Below are 18,693 nucleotides of genomic sequence, written 5' to 3'. Positions count from 1 at the left end.
AATTGGGTATACTATAGCCTACGTCACAGGTTGTGTTATTCCTACTAAATTTAACCCATGAACGGCATTTTCTGCGAGCCTAACTTCAAGCCACAAATAAACAAACGAAGTGTTTGATCGTTTAAATAGCTGCTCGCCAGATTTTATTGCATTATAAAAAAAAGTAATTGATATTCGATTTTTGATTAATAATTGATTTATATGGACAGTGGCATTTATGTGGATAGTGGCATAGAATTTAGCATTGCGTCATGGTCAATGTTATTCCTACTAAGTGAAAGTAGTTGTGTTTTTTTTTATATTATACCCAATTTCTATTTAACTAAAAATTACTGATTTTTTTCACTTTTTTTTATAACTTTACGTTACATTTTGTTAGAATATGTCTAGTTAATGTTAAGCATTATCTAGACATATCTTAACATTCATAGTGACATTCTTGAAGAAGAAAAAACTTAATTACGATTAAGAAAAAAATATAACCGTTTCCAAGTTGAACTGTTACAAGTCTCATTTATTTCTTCTTATTAAATCTCACAAACTGTATTCCTTAGGTTAAATATTTTTCCAAGTACAGATGATTATTTTTTAAATCCAGGTTATTGCCTGTTTCGTTAAGATAACGAAATGTTCTAACATAAAGCTACAACAATTATGTACTTTGAAACCAAAATGTTGCGTTTTTGTGGAAAATAGTGACGTTTAAGACAAACAATAATGAATGAGAATCAATTGCAGGTGTTGGCGAGCGGAATCTACTAAGGAAATAAAAAATTTTAATCATTAAAAATTTGGCTCACGAAAAATTTTTTATGAAGATAAAATTTTGATTTTCAAAAACATTTTTAATGAATTTTTGGATTGTAAAAATTTCAATTTTCTTTACATTTAGGAATTACATTGGAAATAATTACATTTACATTGGAAATAATGAATTTTTGACATAGAATAATATTTACTCACATTAACAAAATAATTTTAAAATTAAGGATTGAAATTTATATATACATACATATATATATCCTTGTCAAAACGTTTTCTTTTAATTGATTTACCTTTCTTTTTTATTCCCTCCATGAGGGCATCTAAGCGAGGAGAAAAGGACGCCACTGCTCTATTTAGATATCATTGTCAAGGTAATGAATGTTTTAATAATTGTCTAGGTTTTGAAACTTTTAATATTGCGAACTGGAAAAATCATGCTGACTGAAATGCTATTTTCTACTAAGAGATACAATAACAGCCTTTTTTATGCTCAACAATGGTTCAAAATTTTTTTTTTATTCCCTCCAGCGATCCACGGGCAAATAAGCGAGGATATAGGAACTCCACAGCTAATTTTAGATACTATGTTTAAAGTTAAGATTTCTTTAATAATTGTTTTGATTTTGAAACATTTAATATCGCGAATGAAATGCTGTTTTCTTCCAACACTTCACTTGTAATAGGTTTTTAAATGAAGGGCGATTCCACGAAAAGTGGTCCTGAGTGACTAAATTTTCAAAATTATCGTAAAATCAAAAATGACACAATTTCGGAATCTAGAAGATGTACATTTTTNCTATTTTTGGAGCAAGTAAAGGACAATTTTGTGAAAAATTTGGCTAAATGTTCTAAAAAATGTTCTTATATAGCACAGCTAGGGAGGGATGAATTGGAGAATTATAGTTATTTATGAAGCGTAATTTCATAAAATGATCATTTTATTGAAGTCAAGGTAGATCAGAGCAGTAAAAAATAACATACAAAATATATGCCCTAATGACCACTTAATACGCATATTTTTAGAATTTCATCAAAAATGAAAATAAAAAATATGCACATAAAGCACAAATTATTATTTAAGCACAAATTAATATTTAACCAATATGGCAAATACCGTTGTCCTTACTAAATCTGAAGAATTAGTAAGGAAAACAGTATTTGCCAGACAGACAGGAGTAATTCTAACAATCAACTTTTGTTTTTTTAAACAATCAATCTCATTTTCCTCAATAGGGATCCATAAAATAAAAACATTTTCTCCTCGCTTATATTAAATTGTGACCTTACTATGTTATCATTTTAAATTTAATTTTTATAAGTATAGGATGGGCAGTCATTATGGAACATTTAAAATAATACAATAAATAATAAAAATAGGCAAACAACAACATTAATTCAACAACAATTTTTATTTCTTTATGTAACTGCAACATCATCAAATGAAGAAAGCCAATTGATTACCAATAGAATTTTTTTTAAAAACAATTCAATAACTTTTTAGATGAAATTTTATGTACAAAAACGGGGGAATAAATTTATGCTACACCACTCAACTCATAACAAGCCAAATTTGTAATAAAAAGGACAAGAAAAAGAACCAAAAAAACTGAAATGTTTCGAACTTTTTGAGTAGGGATAGAATACATACTATTATAAGTACTTAATTAAATTAAAAGCCATTTAAGCAGGAAAGATTCACTCAGTTCACATATACAATCAACTGTTGCCATCATTGCATTGCTAATATCACTCAACCAGCAGATTTAAAACTGAAATACCATCTTCCCCATAACAACATAATATTGCCATGAATTACATTTTGCAGTGATTGTGAATGACCTCGTAATTCTGCCACAAGTTCAAAATCCTGATCGACTGCATAAATGCTTACTAAACGTTAAAAATGCTAGTCTGGCATGTATGCTTGCAACATCCGTATAAAACATTAATCTTTTGAACTTGCAACAGTATTTTAAATGGAATCAACGTTAAAAAAAGTTATAATACAATATACATATGCACATAAAAACATGTAAAAATCACATTTTGTGATGAAATGGACAAATAATGTTTATATTTACAAATACAATGTCGATGCGATGGACACTCGTGATTTTTTTTCTTCTTTATATGGATATTTTGTTCCGAATAAGCAAAGTGATTTTTCACATTAGACCTATTCTTTCAATTATGATAAAAATTAACATGATTGTGCTAAAAAATAATTTTTTTTATGGTAAACATGATTTCAAAATAAATTAATTTAATTTTTCCATGTTAGGTAAATCTATGTTACGTTATAATTTTTGCGAAAACTTATATTTGTTTGAAACATAAATATTAAGTATTATGGTATTAAGTATCGTTTTGAAAAAAAATTTTGATTTCAAATTCAGTAGAACCTTAATTACTTAAGCACCAAATATACGAACCAATGTCGATTCCTTCCAGCTATCTATTAAACTTTTTCAACAGATAGCGGCAAATACTTAACTCACTAACATAAGTAGTTACAAAATTGAAAATAAAAATGCAAAAATTAAAATTGCATGAATGTAAAAAAATACTTTTTATGAAATTTTAATTTTTTACACCTTTACTCAAAAAATATGTATCTTCATGTGCAAAGTCACATGGCTTTTTATATTTTATTAATTTCTTTATTCAGATAAACCAAGGATCACTTATGGCCTAAGTATTTGAAATAATTACGAATTTTTGAAGGATTTCTAAATATGATCTAAGTATTACAGTACCCAATATTCATTAAAATGACTTTGTTCGCAATGTAATTTTAAGGGGGGGGGGAAAGCCTGTTTCCCAAACTAAGAACTCAACATTTTAAGTCATCTAAAATTTAAATAAATATTGAATTTCTTTTACCCTAATTTAGTCCTTTTCAAAAAAAAAAGAAGTCAAGTTTAAAATTAGATTCGTCTTAGGTTTTAAAAAGCGGCAATAAGTTTAAATCTCTGATTACTACAAATTTGTCAAAATAAACTTCAGACTTTAGTGAAGTCATAACTACCTTAATTCTTGAAACATCTTCGAAAATTGTAAGTTTATTACCTTAAATTTTATTACGTTTTAATGATCTAATTCGATATTTTATCTATATTAAAAAAAATTTACAAATATTTCGCCTTTAACTACATTAGTTTTATTTAAATAAAGAAAAGAGGGATTTTTTCTAAAACTAGTTTTAATATTGCAATAAGTAAAATTTTAATAAAATTAATGTTTTATCGATCTAATTAAAAAATTTCAATATTAATAAAAATTGACAAATATTTTGCCTTAAACTGCATTAGTTTTATTGAAATAAAGAAAACAGCAATTTTTTCAAACTAGTTTTAATATTGCAAGCAGATGATTTCATAATCCTGAGATTTTTTTACTAGTTTCGGCTACTGTAATACATAATTGTAGAAAATTTAAAATCATGTTTCACATAATACTTAATGAGAATTTGTGTGTAATCTAAGATATGTGACAGTTATAATTTGTAGGGAAAAATATATATATATATATATTTTTTTTTTTGCATTATTAGCCAAAAGAATTATTATGAGAAAAAATGAGAAGAAAAAAATCAGTTGAAACCAAAATTAATTAATATCACAAACAGGCACCATATTCATGTACCATAGACATTAAAAACCCAGAACAGTCTAATAATAGCATACATAGACAAAATAGCTTCATGCCAAACTAAATTATTCGCCTTGATATATACAAACCAGCACCTTCACTGTCGTTTCCCTTCAAAATGGCTTTTGCTATATATATAAAAATAGGGTTTCTACATGGCGAAATACATCCAAATTTTGTACATTTATAAGCAATATTTACACTGTACAAAATAATTCAGAATGCGTATGCACAGAACTACAATTAATATTTTTTTTCGTAAATTTTTTTTTTATGTTTTTTTTTCCAACTATAATATTTTCAAGATTTTTTTTTCTTATTTATTACCTACATAAGCTTTAAGCGTGCTGATAGATTTAATTTGAAAATCAACTACACGAGTACAAATGATATACTTCATTTTTTTTAAATCATCAGTGGTTCTTTAATAGCTGACAAAATGAAGTTTTGCACATTTTATGGTTTCATTAAGATTGTTATGCAAGTGAAAAATTTTGAAAACATGGCTTGAAGTGATAATAAAGAAAAACAAATTTATAGGATGATAAAATATTATTTGAACACTGCATTTCATATTAGTACCTAAATGTTTGTTAGGAAATGAAAGAATTAAATGAAATGTTGAAAATATTTTTGAATGATAAATAAAAGGTTTTAAATGTTAAATCAATTTTATGCATTAATTATTTTCATTACATTAGAGAAAAGCATATATTTTCTTTAGATTCCAAAACCTTATTTCCTTTTTAAATTATAGCAATTTCATAAAATAAACTTTTTTTTCCAAATTTTAAAATAAGAAAATATTGAATACATGTTAAGAATTTTTAATTTATTGTAATAGTATTTAAATTTAATTTTATACATTTGAATTTCTCTATGAATGCTAAGGCATGAAGGACACATATAAAATAAATCTTAAATATAAGCGATCTGAAAACAACAATCAAAGTTATAATTGAACTAAACAAATAAGCGTTGGCTAAAAAACGAAGATTTGAACAACACATTGATTTTTAAATATTTTCTACGATAAACAACTCTTTTAGCAAAGATTTTTCTTATTTTTTATTTTAGTTTACATAAAAGTTTAACATTTATTCATCACAAATCAAATATTTGTATTAAAGTAGGTATTAAGTATTCTAATTGGCTTTTAATTTGGTGAACGCAGTACAGTTTCTACATATTGAAAACCATTATAGATTAGATGAGTATCTAAAAAAAATTCAACAGATAAAATAAAAATTTTGCAGCCGTTAATGATAAGTTATAAATGTTGTCCAAGTTGCTTTTTATCATCCTGTAAACTTGTCACAGTGAAGTAAAAGTTTGAAATCAGGTCAGCTCCATTGGATTACCTATGAAAATGACTTGCTTTCAATATCACCCATTCAATTATGACTCACTGTAATTTTTAGCCTGTTTATGTAAGCAAACATTTCAAATTTTCAATCGAACATCAATGAATTGCACATCATGAAGACAGCCACAAAAATTCTGAAGTGCAAAACGTTATTCAAATGCAATATCACAGAGAACCACTGATATACATAAACTGGGTAAAAACATCAAATGGAAAACGCCAAAACATAAAAGTCGAGACGATTTTAAAATATGACTAAATTTTTTTTTATAACAAATAAAAACAAGATTGTACAACAACAAATGAAACATTACTGCTGGCAAATAGTAATTAAGCAGGTACTATTTGTCACATAACAATTAAATACTGTGTACACACTACACAACTGCGGTAGAGTTCAACACAATGAGTTCACTAAATATGAGCACAATGTAACAATTGAATTTCATGGTGTACTTTCATCCCTGTATGTTAAAAGGTTTAAAGCACTTTGACTAACTACACATGCAGATTGCACAGATCGCCAAGGAAGTCAAGAGAGTAAAAAACAGACACTTATGGCACAAACTCTCTAAAATTCATACAAATTTTAGAGTCTAAAATTCGTTTTTTAAGTTACATTTTAAAATTTAGTCATTAACAGTTAAGTAGTGAAAGAGAACAATTTCCCGCAGTTATGATTATTGTGAGATATCTCTAGTATGGCACTTATGTTTTAGCGTGAAAAGCAAGTTTTTTTTTCTTCATTAACCACAATTAAAATATTTGGCAACAGGAAGAGCAACAGAAGTGAGAAAATGGCACATTTAACTGCACTAAGCTGAATTTTTGAAGAAGTGGGAAGAAAAATTCAAAGCAACTAAACAAAAATTACAAGGATTTTAGAACAGTAGGAACAACAATGTAATACCGTTAGTTTTAACATTAAGGAGGCAAAAGACTAGATTTCAAACTTCAAAAGCCAAATTTTTTGATACAAAAAAAAAAAGAAAAAAAAAGACCGCACTCAATAAAGTGCGAATAAACTAGTTTGCAAGAGGATAAAGTAAATCACAGCGAAAAAGAAATATCTGATTCAGTCAAGATAAAAAAATACATTCGTTTTTTGGACACACATGGATAAATTTATGTGCGCTCAATCCTTGGTCCACTTATCAGATAAAATAGGGTGACTCTCCTTGTTTACTTAGAAAATAAAACTGCACTTAGTAACACATGAACTACAAATGAAAAGGCTTTAGTGAAAAAGAAGTACACTTCATATTAACTATCTGATAAAATATCTCATAATATGACTGAATATAGCTTATCCGATAATACGACTAAATGTGTTTAATGAGATATGAGTAAATATCTAATATGATGATGATATACATATGTGATAGTACATTTTCTTAACGTTATACAATATATGATATGAATTTATCATAAGAAATGTGCATAGTTTTGTGGAAGGCTAAGACATTGACAGACAAAGTGGCTGCATTTGTTAACTTTATAGTAGAAACCCAACAAATTTTGTATTCAATGCCCGTCAATGCGATACAAGTTTGTTTACTGTTTACAACTAAGTCGTATTGAACAAGTAAAATATACGGCAATTCTTATTGTACTATGGGTATTTAATAGTTTAAATTTGCTCAGCCGACAAGATGATAGCAAATGTAAAAACATTAAAAATTCGCTAGACATTATCAAACAGGGATTCTATAAAACATGAAAAAGACCCTAAATGGATCCAACAGACACAGCAATCCCGAGAAAATGCTAATATTTATTGCTAATGGGGAAAAACTAAAAACAATGTAGGGATAAAAGTACACCATTCTTTTCTTAAACTGGAAAATGATGTTGACTTAAAATTAAATATAAAGCTACAGTGAAACAGCTCTATTAAAATTATTTAATTTTATAACAAGAAGAGTAGTAATATCCCACTTTTTCTTAGGTGACAAATATGTTGTTAAAATTGCATAAGCACTGATGCATAATAACTTTTATTAACAATAAATTTGCTACATTTTTCTGTCGTTAATTGTATAGGATACACACCAACTTAAAACAACACTCCTGAGGAAGATTACACATTGTACCAGAATACTGAGATAAATAAGTTGTCTTTTAAGAACTATTGAAGACAAATATCTACTAAAACCATTTATTTTCATTACAATATCGTTATTGTGAAAGCACAATGTGATTTGTTTTTAAAAATTTATATTAAGGTTCTTTTAATTATAATTTCAAACATTATGAGCGATATTTCATTCAGTATGCAGGCGAATTTTTTATGTTCGTGTGCTGAATAATTTCTATATTTTGCATTTCTCAAACATAAAAGTATAAAGTAAGGCACTGCCTTTTTTCAAAGAGCTTTTAATATAAGTTCGAAAATAATCCAAATAGTATACAGGCTATAAAACAAATCTTTTAAAAATAAATTCTTTGTATCACTTTTATTTTTATATTTTCACTTGGAAAAACATTTTAAAGAGGAAAATCAATACTGATGGGACCCTTTACAGAACCACCAAGCATATTTGTCACCTTTCAAATGCTTTGCAAAATATGATACAAAATATTTCCCCCTTTTTAAAAAGAGTAGAGAGGGAAATATTTTTTTCTCACATATAACAGCATTAATTTATCAATGTGTAATATACAACGAGCAATCAAGTTAAGCACTCTATGAGTCAGATTTAATTTCAGATAAAGTAAAGCTGACTCAAACATTGTCGGTTTTGCGAAGGAGCAAAAAATTTTAAGGGGCTCCCCAAGAACGTAATCCAGCAGCAACAGCTATGAAATGAATTCTATTAAGAGTAAGCAGTGTCCACTTTGTACATATTGCTGCATCCACTTTGTGGCATATTGTTCTATGATACTGTTGTGCTACGTGCATATGCGGCTACGAAAAAGTATAAACTTTGATAACTCCAGTGCTGAAAATAAGGGAAGCAAAATCTCAGGTACTTTATAAAAGCAATATCTAATGCACTCTCAACTTCAGAGAATTGGGAAGCCCCATGTTCACAACAATAGCAATATAACTGCCAAATCAAAGTTGAAAGATAACAACAATAAAATAACTACTATCGTGCAGTGGAAATGTACAATGCATGTAAGACATTGCACAGGAGCAACAACTAACAAATGAAAAGTGATTAAAGCATAAGCGTTTAAAAAGTTCATCAGAGAAAGCTCACGGTTCCAGTGTCGTACCGGATGGTACACCGGGCTCAAGTAGTAGAGTTCCCAGGAATGGATCGTAGGTTCCAGCTAGGAAGTAAGTATCGTTGTTGTCAAATAACGAGTTTTCAGGATGCTTCTTGTCTTGATATTCACTCCACGAGAGAACTTCACATTTGTGCGATATTGTTTGGACATCATTTTCATCAAAATGAGGGGATTGGAACAGCGCTCCCTGTTAGAAATTTATAAATTATTAGTATCATTTAAGTTTAAAATTTAAATGCACTGCATGCAGTTTAACAGAAACATATAACTGAAAGACTTTTGTAAGTGTTTATTTAAAGATAAAACCCGCCATTCTTATTTCATACAGAAATTTATACATCTGATCAAAGCTAACAGCATAAATACAATACTGGGTGCAATTTTCAAAAGAACTTTAAAACTCTTACGCTGACTCGTAGGCTCCCCGCCTTCACATATTTGTACCTGTGTTTTGGAATGTTTAAAAACGTTTTTAGCACTAGATGGAATTTTATGTTCATAGAATTTTAGAAAAATGTAGATTTTAGCATAAACATTTATTTAAACAAGACACACACACAAACTTAAAATATATACAGCATATACTTTACTGTACATTTTTAGAGAATGTGTTCATATTTTAGTGATATCAAGGCTTAACAGCAAAAAATAATTCTCTTGCTTATTATATACAACAACAACATGCTGATTTTAAAGAATTGTCTAAAGCATGTGATATGGAAACATTTCTTCCCCTTCATGTTTATTAATCAAAAACTACATGTCAGTCATATAGTAGAAAGACAAATCTACATTTATCTTAAATCCTAAGGGAATACAATGCCACCTTGTGCCAAAAATTATAGTTTTTAAAACCTTCCACAACAGTGGTGCAAAAATGTGACGACCAGGAGGGAATCACTTTGTCAAGGAATCACTCTGACACGCTGGCATGTCAAATAAGTGATGAGAGCATTTCATGTTGGCAGAAAGGGTAAAAAAAGTTGTTAAATTAATAAATCTAGAAAAAACAGATACATTTGAGGAGTAGGTTAGTGGAAAACGGTGCAGCATATGGTGATAAATCCTATCGAATGAATTTGTTCCATACCTGACCGTAAGCGCTATTTTAGTAGCGTCCTCATGTGGCGAGTATTGTAAGAGTTCAGTGTTTCATTATAAAATGTGACGATTAGGACTGGGCTATAAATCGATATATCGCGACATATCGATTTAACGCCTATATCGGCAAACCGATACAGCAACTTTCATTTCAAGCGATGCATCAGAAATCTGATTTAAGCCGTCGAGTGAAGAAGACGATATAACGATATAGCGATACACGCAAGGACTTTCTCTTACGTTCCGATGCCAACTCGCGCTGTGGAAGACGATATTGTTTCGTTATGTTGAGACGGCCTTGACTGATGAGCGGTAGAATCAGAATCACTTTTGAGACCTTATATCGTTATATCACATGTTCGTTTTCGCACCTTCGCGATTTGAAATCGTTTCTTGTAGATTATTTTCAATGGGATTAACTTCGTGATCGCCGTCGTAACCTTGTTCTGAACGCAATCTATTATTGAAAAGAATTTATAAAGAAAAGTTTCTTCATTAATTAGGTAAGTTTTTTATTTATTTTCTGACAAAACTTTTTTTATATTTTTAAATGTGAAAATTATCGGAAATCTAATTTAAGGCACCCATAAGGAATTAAATTACAAAGTAAATAAATTTGTTAGGTTATTTTTTTACTTTCTTTTAATTTATTAAAAACCTTTCGGATAAAACTTCTAATAATTTAATGGGCTTCTATTACTGATTTTAAATTTATAAATCTTGAGTTGTTTTTATTTTTAGAAATAAAGTTAAAACAAAACTTATTTTTTGGACATAAGTCAATAAACTTTATTTGTTCAAAAGAATTTGAAAAGTTTGCGAATTTTATTCATTTCTTTTTTTTTTTTTTTCAATTACTACTTCGTTTTATTAGAGAGTAAAATCATTATTTTTTTTTAATTTTCGTTTTATATTATTAGTTAATTAGCTAAATATATTACCGAATATCACAATTCTTTTGTTTTTATTTTTAAGAATTTAATTAAGAAACTTTGCCTTACTTTGTTTTTCGTTCATAATTCGGTCATTATTTAATTTAATTTAATTATTTATATGAAATAATAATAAAAATAGTGTTTAAGAAGCATTTTTTTTCTAAAATTTATTTAGCTCTTTGTTTTAAGCATACAAATAATTTTTTAACGAACTTATTTTTTAAATTTTGTTCCTATGCTGTTAGGTAAATATATTGATAAATTTCACTTTTATTTATTTTTTTATTTTTAAACTAAGAAATCTTTTGTTATTTGCGTGATCATTTTTAGAAAATATAACAAAACTTGTGTTTACTTCTTCATTAAGAATTTGAACATTACGATCGAACTTAATAATTCTGTAATTATTTACGCATAATAGTACAAGCAAATATTGATTTGTTAAAAAAAGTTTCTTTTTTTAAAAAAAAAAAAATATTTTTAACACTTTGTTTTAAGTGTATAATGAATTTCTTAACAAACTTTTTTTTTAATTTTTTAAATTTTCTTTCAATAATTTCAGCTAGATATCTTTATAAAATTCCCTTTTTATTTTTAAACTGAGAAATCTTTCAGAGAACGAAAATTTTAAGAAATTATTACAAATCTTATGTTTACTTTTTAGTTTAAAATTCGAACATTTTTAATTTTAAACTTCGGCTTTTAGTCAATCTAACTTTTATTTTAATTAAAATATATTTTGAAATTTTAAAATCAGCTTTTGTTTAATAACAATATTTTTTTTCATTAAGGGTGTTTTAGGGGTTAACTTAAATTAAGACTGCTTATACCTTATAAACGATAAAGAAGTGCAAATATTTCATTCTGTATCTACACACATTTTTTCAATAAATATTTTAAGTAAGATTTGTACATCTTAGTCAATTTATTTAATATCTTTCTTTAGCAAAACATATATATTTTCAAATTTATAAATTGATTTAAATCAATATGCGTATGAAGTCTTGATAGAAATCTGACTTTCTGTGCCTTAAAGTAAATGAAATTCAAAAATACTATATCGCGATACATCGCTATATCGCGATGCAAAACTGACGATATATCACGATATATAATTTCTAATATCGCCCAGTCCTAGTGACGATAGATCGCATTGTGTGAGAAGAGAATATTGAGTAAGCATGAGAATTAAAAATAAAAGTTAATACAGTCTGCTGATTTGTGTAAACTTCATTTATTGAGGAAGAACAGAATTAAAGTTAAATTTGAAATGAATAGATTGATTGACCTAGCAATTTTTTGAGTAAATAAATGCTATAAAATATTCTAAATACAATTATTATGAAAAATATTATGATTTTCCTTTGTAACATAACACAATTTTAAAAGTTTTTGAAGTTTAACTGTATTACGTAAAACCATGTGCTTTGCCTCCCCTCCCTTTACTGTGCTTACCATTTTTCAGTCTCTTATTCGTGACATAAGATTAAAACACAATGCCATTAGAATCTAAAATGTTTTAACTTATTTGCTAAATTTTCGCCTTTTTCAATAAAATAATTATGTGTGCAATAGCTGTCAATTTCAAGCAAAAATTCCCAGCTGTACTTTTTTCAAATGACTTACTTTAAGGTGACTTAATTTCTTCCCACTCTTTGTTTCTTCAGGATGATAGAACCATTTCACTTTCACATCCATTTTACCTCCCCATGATTCCCACATGGTTTCAATTCTGCCTATATATGGTAGATGTGGTCGGCCAGTAGATAAGAAAACAGCACAATCTCCCACCTAATAATAGGTTAAAAAATAAAATAAATATATGTCATTATAAAACATGCATCAACTAAAATTTGAATGTTAAATTTTTGGTCTTTACAGGATACACACTTTTTTAAGGAGTTTTTGTAAGGAATCGATCATTCCAGCGGAAAATATGCAACCTACCAAATTATGTAATTTACACAGTTGTACAATGTGAACAATTACCAAATATATAATTTAAAAGTAGCATATTTGTTAGTTATATGATATAGATTTTAGGTGAATAATATAAATTAATTACATCAAAATATTGTAAAATATGTTTAATAAATTGCTCTAGAATAGGAAATACTACTAAACATTAATAGTTAAAAAATTTCTAGAATAAGTAATATAGTTTCTAGCTATTTATGTAATATGTTTTAATATATAATTTTAAAAACAATTGGAAAATGCTATGGAATTAAGATGAATCCGTTGAGCTATTAGACTAAATTGGGTGGATAATGAAGACTATGTGAAAATAGAAATGATATTTGGTTACAAAAAAGGAGAATAGAATTAAGAAAATTTGATAAATCAAAAATCAGCTGCAGGAGTCTTAATACAGAACTAATTCTGCTCTAGTAGTTATATCTGTTGTTCATGGAAAACTCTTTTAGAGATAAAATTGAAGAACTTTTCAAAAATGTAACATTACTAAAGAAATAATGAAAGATTTATCTGCAATTTATTTTGTAAAAATAAATGGAAACAATAATTTTAAACACCAATAATTTTTTATGAATTAGTCATACAATTAATTTAAAGATATATCTTTACCTACATACTATATCATTTATAAAAACATTACATACAAAAACATTTAACTATAAGTAGATATTTCCAATAATACCATAATCATAAATTTAAGTTTGAGTATTTATAATTACAAAATTAACGTTATTAAATTTAACCATTTATTAGTTTAAAGATATACCTTCATAAATATAAAATACAACACAAAGATTTAATTAATAAGTTCCACAAACACCACTATAGTTAACAATAAAATTATTAAACTTAAAAAGAAAAATAATTTAATGAACCATTTACCCTTATAGTTTCTTTACCACGTTGTATAGCCTTATAAAATTCCTTTTTAGCTTTTCCTTTAGCCCCGGGACGCCGGAAGCTTTTTCCCGACCATCTCCACAGTTGACGAACGGGCAAAAAGGCTGAAGAAAAGGTTTCCATAATAAATAATAAAATCAATTTCAAGAACTTCGGAAAAATCCTAGTTTTTTTTAAATTTCTGGCAAACATTGAAACAATATTTAATTTATCTTCATCTTCCAGATATATTTGGCAGAAAAACAGAGCAAAACTATGCATGCGAAAAGGTGCAGAATAGAAAGAATTTGCCAGAGCATCTAGTAGAAGGCTTTGTTAGAATGTGAACAATTATTATAATTAAATTATTCAACTTTTAAAGAGTGCGAGACAAAGGCTATGCCATAGACAAAAGTACTTCTAGCTAGTAGAGCAGTTTGAAAAGGAAAATTGGTTATTTATTGTAGTATAATTAAAAGTTAGATATCTCTAATTTTCACTAAAATGTTCTACTATATAATAAAGCCCAACAAATCTTTGCATGGGCAATCAAAGTATACAATAGTGGTGTATATTTATATAAATATAAGAAATTTATAGTAAGCTCAGATATTAAGAATTGATATTTTTAGTTAACCCTTTGATGCAGATGGGACAATAGCATCCCTTTCATATATACTGGCGTTCTATTTACAAGCCAACATATATTTTGGTTTTTCTTAATTTTAAAAAATCTGTTAAGATTATCGGAATTATATTTCTACCAAAGTATAAATCCAAAAGAAGTAGTTAGAAATCTTTTTTTAATTCATATTTAAAAAAAATTATTAATAGTTTTATAATTAATGAAATTTCAATGATGAATAACTGTTTCTCGTATATCTAAATAAGTGCAAATTAGATAAATCGTTCAGAAGTGAGTCATGTTTGGAAGATTTTATTTTAAACGCAGAAAAAGACACCAGTGTTTCATTATGTAATTTTTAACAATAAATTATTAAAATGTTAAATATAATATTTTTGATTTATTTTGAACTAAGTTAATATGAAATAATGAAAAAGTATGAAAAATATGTTTTAATAAAAATTCTGCGTCAAAGGGTTATATAAGTAATAAATATATTACATATGCTACAATCAAATAATTCCATCAGTTTCACTAGAATATTATGGTTCTAGAGTTTAGCATAGCAATTCAAATTTACTTCTCATTTATTTTAAAACATACACATATATATATACAATAAAATCTCAAATTCACAAATTTTTTGATATCACAAAAATTAATTCCCTGAGCTTTTGCTATTCCCATAATATAAAAATACATTTTTCATTAACCTTTGATTTAATTAAGCAATTTTACTGATAAAGACATATTTATTTATATTTTTGATTATGCCTGGAAATTATAAAACTTCAATTTCATATTATCTCCAATAATTTAACTTTTATTTCATCACATTGACATTATTACAATAGCAATACTCTAGTGTTCTTGATGTTGTGTATTAAAAGTCAAGGAGTCCTATGCTACATACACGAGTGAAGGAGGTTCTTTGCAGAATAATGTCAATGAACAAAGCCTTAACTTTTCTTTGAGAAAACAAGAAAGAGGCAGTGTTGAAAAAGTCAGCAATAATTGCAGTGTAATAATTTATAGAGTCCTGTCAGTAAATATTTTAAAATTATGTTAAATCTAGATAACTATTTCAAATGTATATAAATTACTACCTAATAATAATTTAACATATTTTTCTATTTTTGTAGTAAATACATGATGAGTATGAAAAATGGATAGAGGTTTGAGTACCGATAGCATATTTGACTGCAAATAGCACATACAAAAGAACGCAACAGTAAAACTCACATTTCCCCCTTAATTGGGAATATGGAAGAGTGTAAACTGCTATGCTAAAAAACATTTAGTTAAGAATAATGATCAAAGAGTAGAATGTGAACTTTGAAAAGTAAATGTTGAAATCAAATCTCAGAAGCATTACATTGAAACAATGCATATAAGTAAACACAATTTTTTTTTTTTTTTAACTACGATTACTATTATCAAACAATATGTATAAAAAAATTATTTACAAAAAGTTTCAATATATTTTCGAAATTTTATTTCAACTTCTGTCTTATTGTTAATAAATTTTTTATTGTAAGTCTCCAAAATCTGTTCCTAATATTAAAAAAATTAACTTAATTATCGATTAAAAAGTAATTATCATGTATTAACTCATTATCATGTAAAAGTATTAACTCATACATTATCATGAAAAACATTTTATTAAAAACTATGAAATAAGACTAAAAGGCAGTTACTTACCAGCTATTTTACTTTTTTCAACAGATGGAACACGCTCTTTCCTTTTAGCAGGTTTAGTAGGAGAAGTTTGAAGCTGAAACAAAGAGGGTTTATATGTTAACAAGCATTAAAAACATCTATTAAATTCAGGAATTAAAAAATATTGGTTCACCCACTATATTTGATAATTTTTTTACAAATTGTATTCGTATATAGTTTGTAACATGTAGACTTCCATTGATGTTTGAAAGCAGTCAGGTAGTGCAATTAAAAGATTGTCACTCATACTGCAGGTGAATAGGTAGGGTGATGAGCCTAGTAGCAAAACAGTGATCACTGCAGATTATTTTTCATCTTTTCCTTTCATTTTTAAAAAACAAGCAAGTAAACAGGGAAAAATTGCTGAGACAACCTTTTAAAGCATTTCTAAACTTGTTTGAAATGAAATTTCAAAGGAAATGTACAGGGATTTATTTCATCATTTTTCTAAAATCCTAACCCAATTTCATCAGGTAATAAACTGGATTTAATTTTCTTTTCAATTAAATCACTAGCTGGGAAAGTGGGAACTGATAACCTTTTTGATTGTTGGAAGAAACTGGAGTGATTATTAGAAACAGAACCAAATTTCATCAGGTTTATCCCAATATAAATATATGGCATGCTTATAAAATAACTAATGGCTTACCTTTGATTTCTTAAGTTTCTTTTTAGCAGGTTCCAAACTATCGTCATCAGAAGAACAAGACGACGATTTCGCCTTGTTAGCTATCGCTGAGTTCTCCTCCTGATTAGTGTGAGGAGATGGTGATTTCTTAATTTTCATAGTCAGTAATTCAGTCGTTGAGTTTTCCAAAATGAAAGTATTGTTCGAGTCATAATCTCTGGGAGATGAGTTACAAGAGTCATCACTGGTTGAGTTTGGTGATATCACAGTTCCATCTTGACCATGCTTATGCTTTTTGTGATGATGATGCTTATGATGATGTTTATGGTGGTGCTTATGGTGATCCTCCTTATGTTTTTTATGTTTCTTTGGTTTGTGATCTGGTGGTGTGGATTTGTCAACATTCTCTAGCTTTTCCTCAGAAGGCTTAGAGAGTGAATCAGTTTTATTCTTTTTAGAATCTTCACAGTCTTTTTTTGCCACACTCGTTTGGTTTTTGTTATCACTACGACTCGCACTTGAAGACTTAGAAGAACTCCTGGATCTTACAGCAGAAGGGGATTTGCTTTTAGTTTTCTCCTTATTCTTAATATCAGATGCTAGAGCGGAAGAAAAAAACATTTAATTCATTAAACAAGCAACTGATTTATATAATTATTATGCATTTGATAAAAAACAAAATTTTAACTTCACTATTCAAATTATAGAATTAAAATGCAGAAAATTGACTGTTATGTCTTGCCCTTAATATATAACTTGATTAAGTGGGTTTATAGGTAGGAAAGCAACCATGTTGTATCCAAATAAAATAGGATATACTTCATGCTACTTGTGAATAAATCACTAATAAAGGTTCAAAAATGGACATACTATAGCTTTAGTTCTCTAAACAAGAACCTTCCTCAGTATTGAAACACGACTTTTTCTCATTTTGTGTTTCGACACCAAGAAAGATTTCTGTTTATAACTGAAACAATAATACCTACTTCTGCATCTTTATTTGGGCCTTATTCAGGTTCTTTCGCTTTCTTCAACCAGTTTGCATCCAAGATCAAGTCCAAAGTTATGTTGATATTTAGATGCAAAAATGCATAGCAACAGTTTTTCTTAAATTACACACTTTTTTATACATTTAACATTGACGAAAACGAACTTGAATGAAATAAAAGTATACAAACTATCCTGAATTGAATTAGGAGTAGTCAACAGAGTATAAAAGAATTTAAGCATAAAAACTGATGTATTCTGACGTCTCCACCTGATACTGTTACTTTTATCATCTCAAAATTTAAGAAATCAATATTTAAAGTGATATTAGCAAACTATTAATCCACAAAATGAAAAACTAAATTTAAAAAACAATATACTTCCTAAGATTCTAATTACAGTAGGGAATGGATTATCCGGAACGATCGGGACCATCGCTATTCCGGATTACTGAATTTTCCGGTTTTCTGAATTGCTACAAAAAGCCGTTTTTTTATTGTTAAACCCAACTGAAAAAAAAAATTTGAAAATAATCTTAAAAAGAAGAAAAAAAGATGAAGTAATACCTTAATGATTATTTACAAAATGATGGTAAGGTAAACATCTTTCAAAAAAGAAAGAAAAATCCTAAAATCTTATGAGGGAAAAAAAATTTATTTTTTTGAAAATGGCGGGAAAATGTATAGAATTTTGTTCCGGTTTTTTGGTTTTCCGAATTCCGGATAACGCGTTCTGTACTGTATATTCCATTCATATAATATTATTTATAACTTAGTTTTATGCTATAATCATTATTAACCAGAAGGAAACACCAACTCTGACC

At 27.6% G+C, this 18,693-nt stretch overlaps 1 protein-coding gene across 6 annotated transcripts in view; it reads right to left on the bottom strand.

The window, feature by feature from the left end:
- Positions 1–2,155: 2,155 nt before the first annotated feature.
- LOC107444455 (BAH and coiled-coil domain-containing protein 1) overlaps positions 2,156–18,693 on the bottom strand; it is a 168,058-nt gene continuing 151,520 nt past the window's right edge. For all 6 annotated transcript variants that reach the window (XM_043039086.2, XM_016058592.3, XM_043039087.2 and 3 more), the window contains 5 exons: positions 16,905–17,482; positions 16,238–16,310; positions 13,915–14,036; positions 12,682–12,846; positions 2,156–9,206 (listed from right to left, as the gene is read on the bottom strand). In XM_043039086.2, coding sequence (XP_042895020.1) covers positions 8,985–9,206; positions 12,682–12,846; positions 13,915–14,036; positions 16,238–16,310; positions 16,905–17,482 — 1,160 coding nt within the window. In that variant the 3' untranslated portion in view covers positions 2,156–8,984. The remainder of the gene's footprint in view (positions 9,207–12,681; positions 12,847–13,914; positions 14,037–16,237; positions 16,311–16,904; positions 17,483–18,693) is intronic.

Source organism: Parasteatoda tepidariorum, chromosome 1 (assembly GCF_043381705.1).
Source record: "Parasteatoda tepidariorum isolate YZ-2023 chromosome 1, CAS_Ptep_4.0, whole genome shotgun sequence".
Lineage (NCBI taxonomy): Eukaryota > Metazoa > Arthropoda > Arachnida > Araneae > Theridiidae > Parasteatoda > Parasteatoda tepidariorum.
This window is presented reverse-complemented; position numbering and strand designations above follow the sequence as displayed.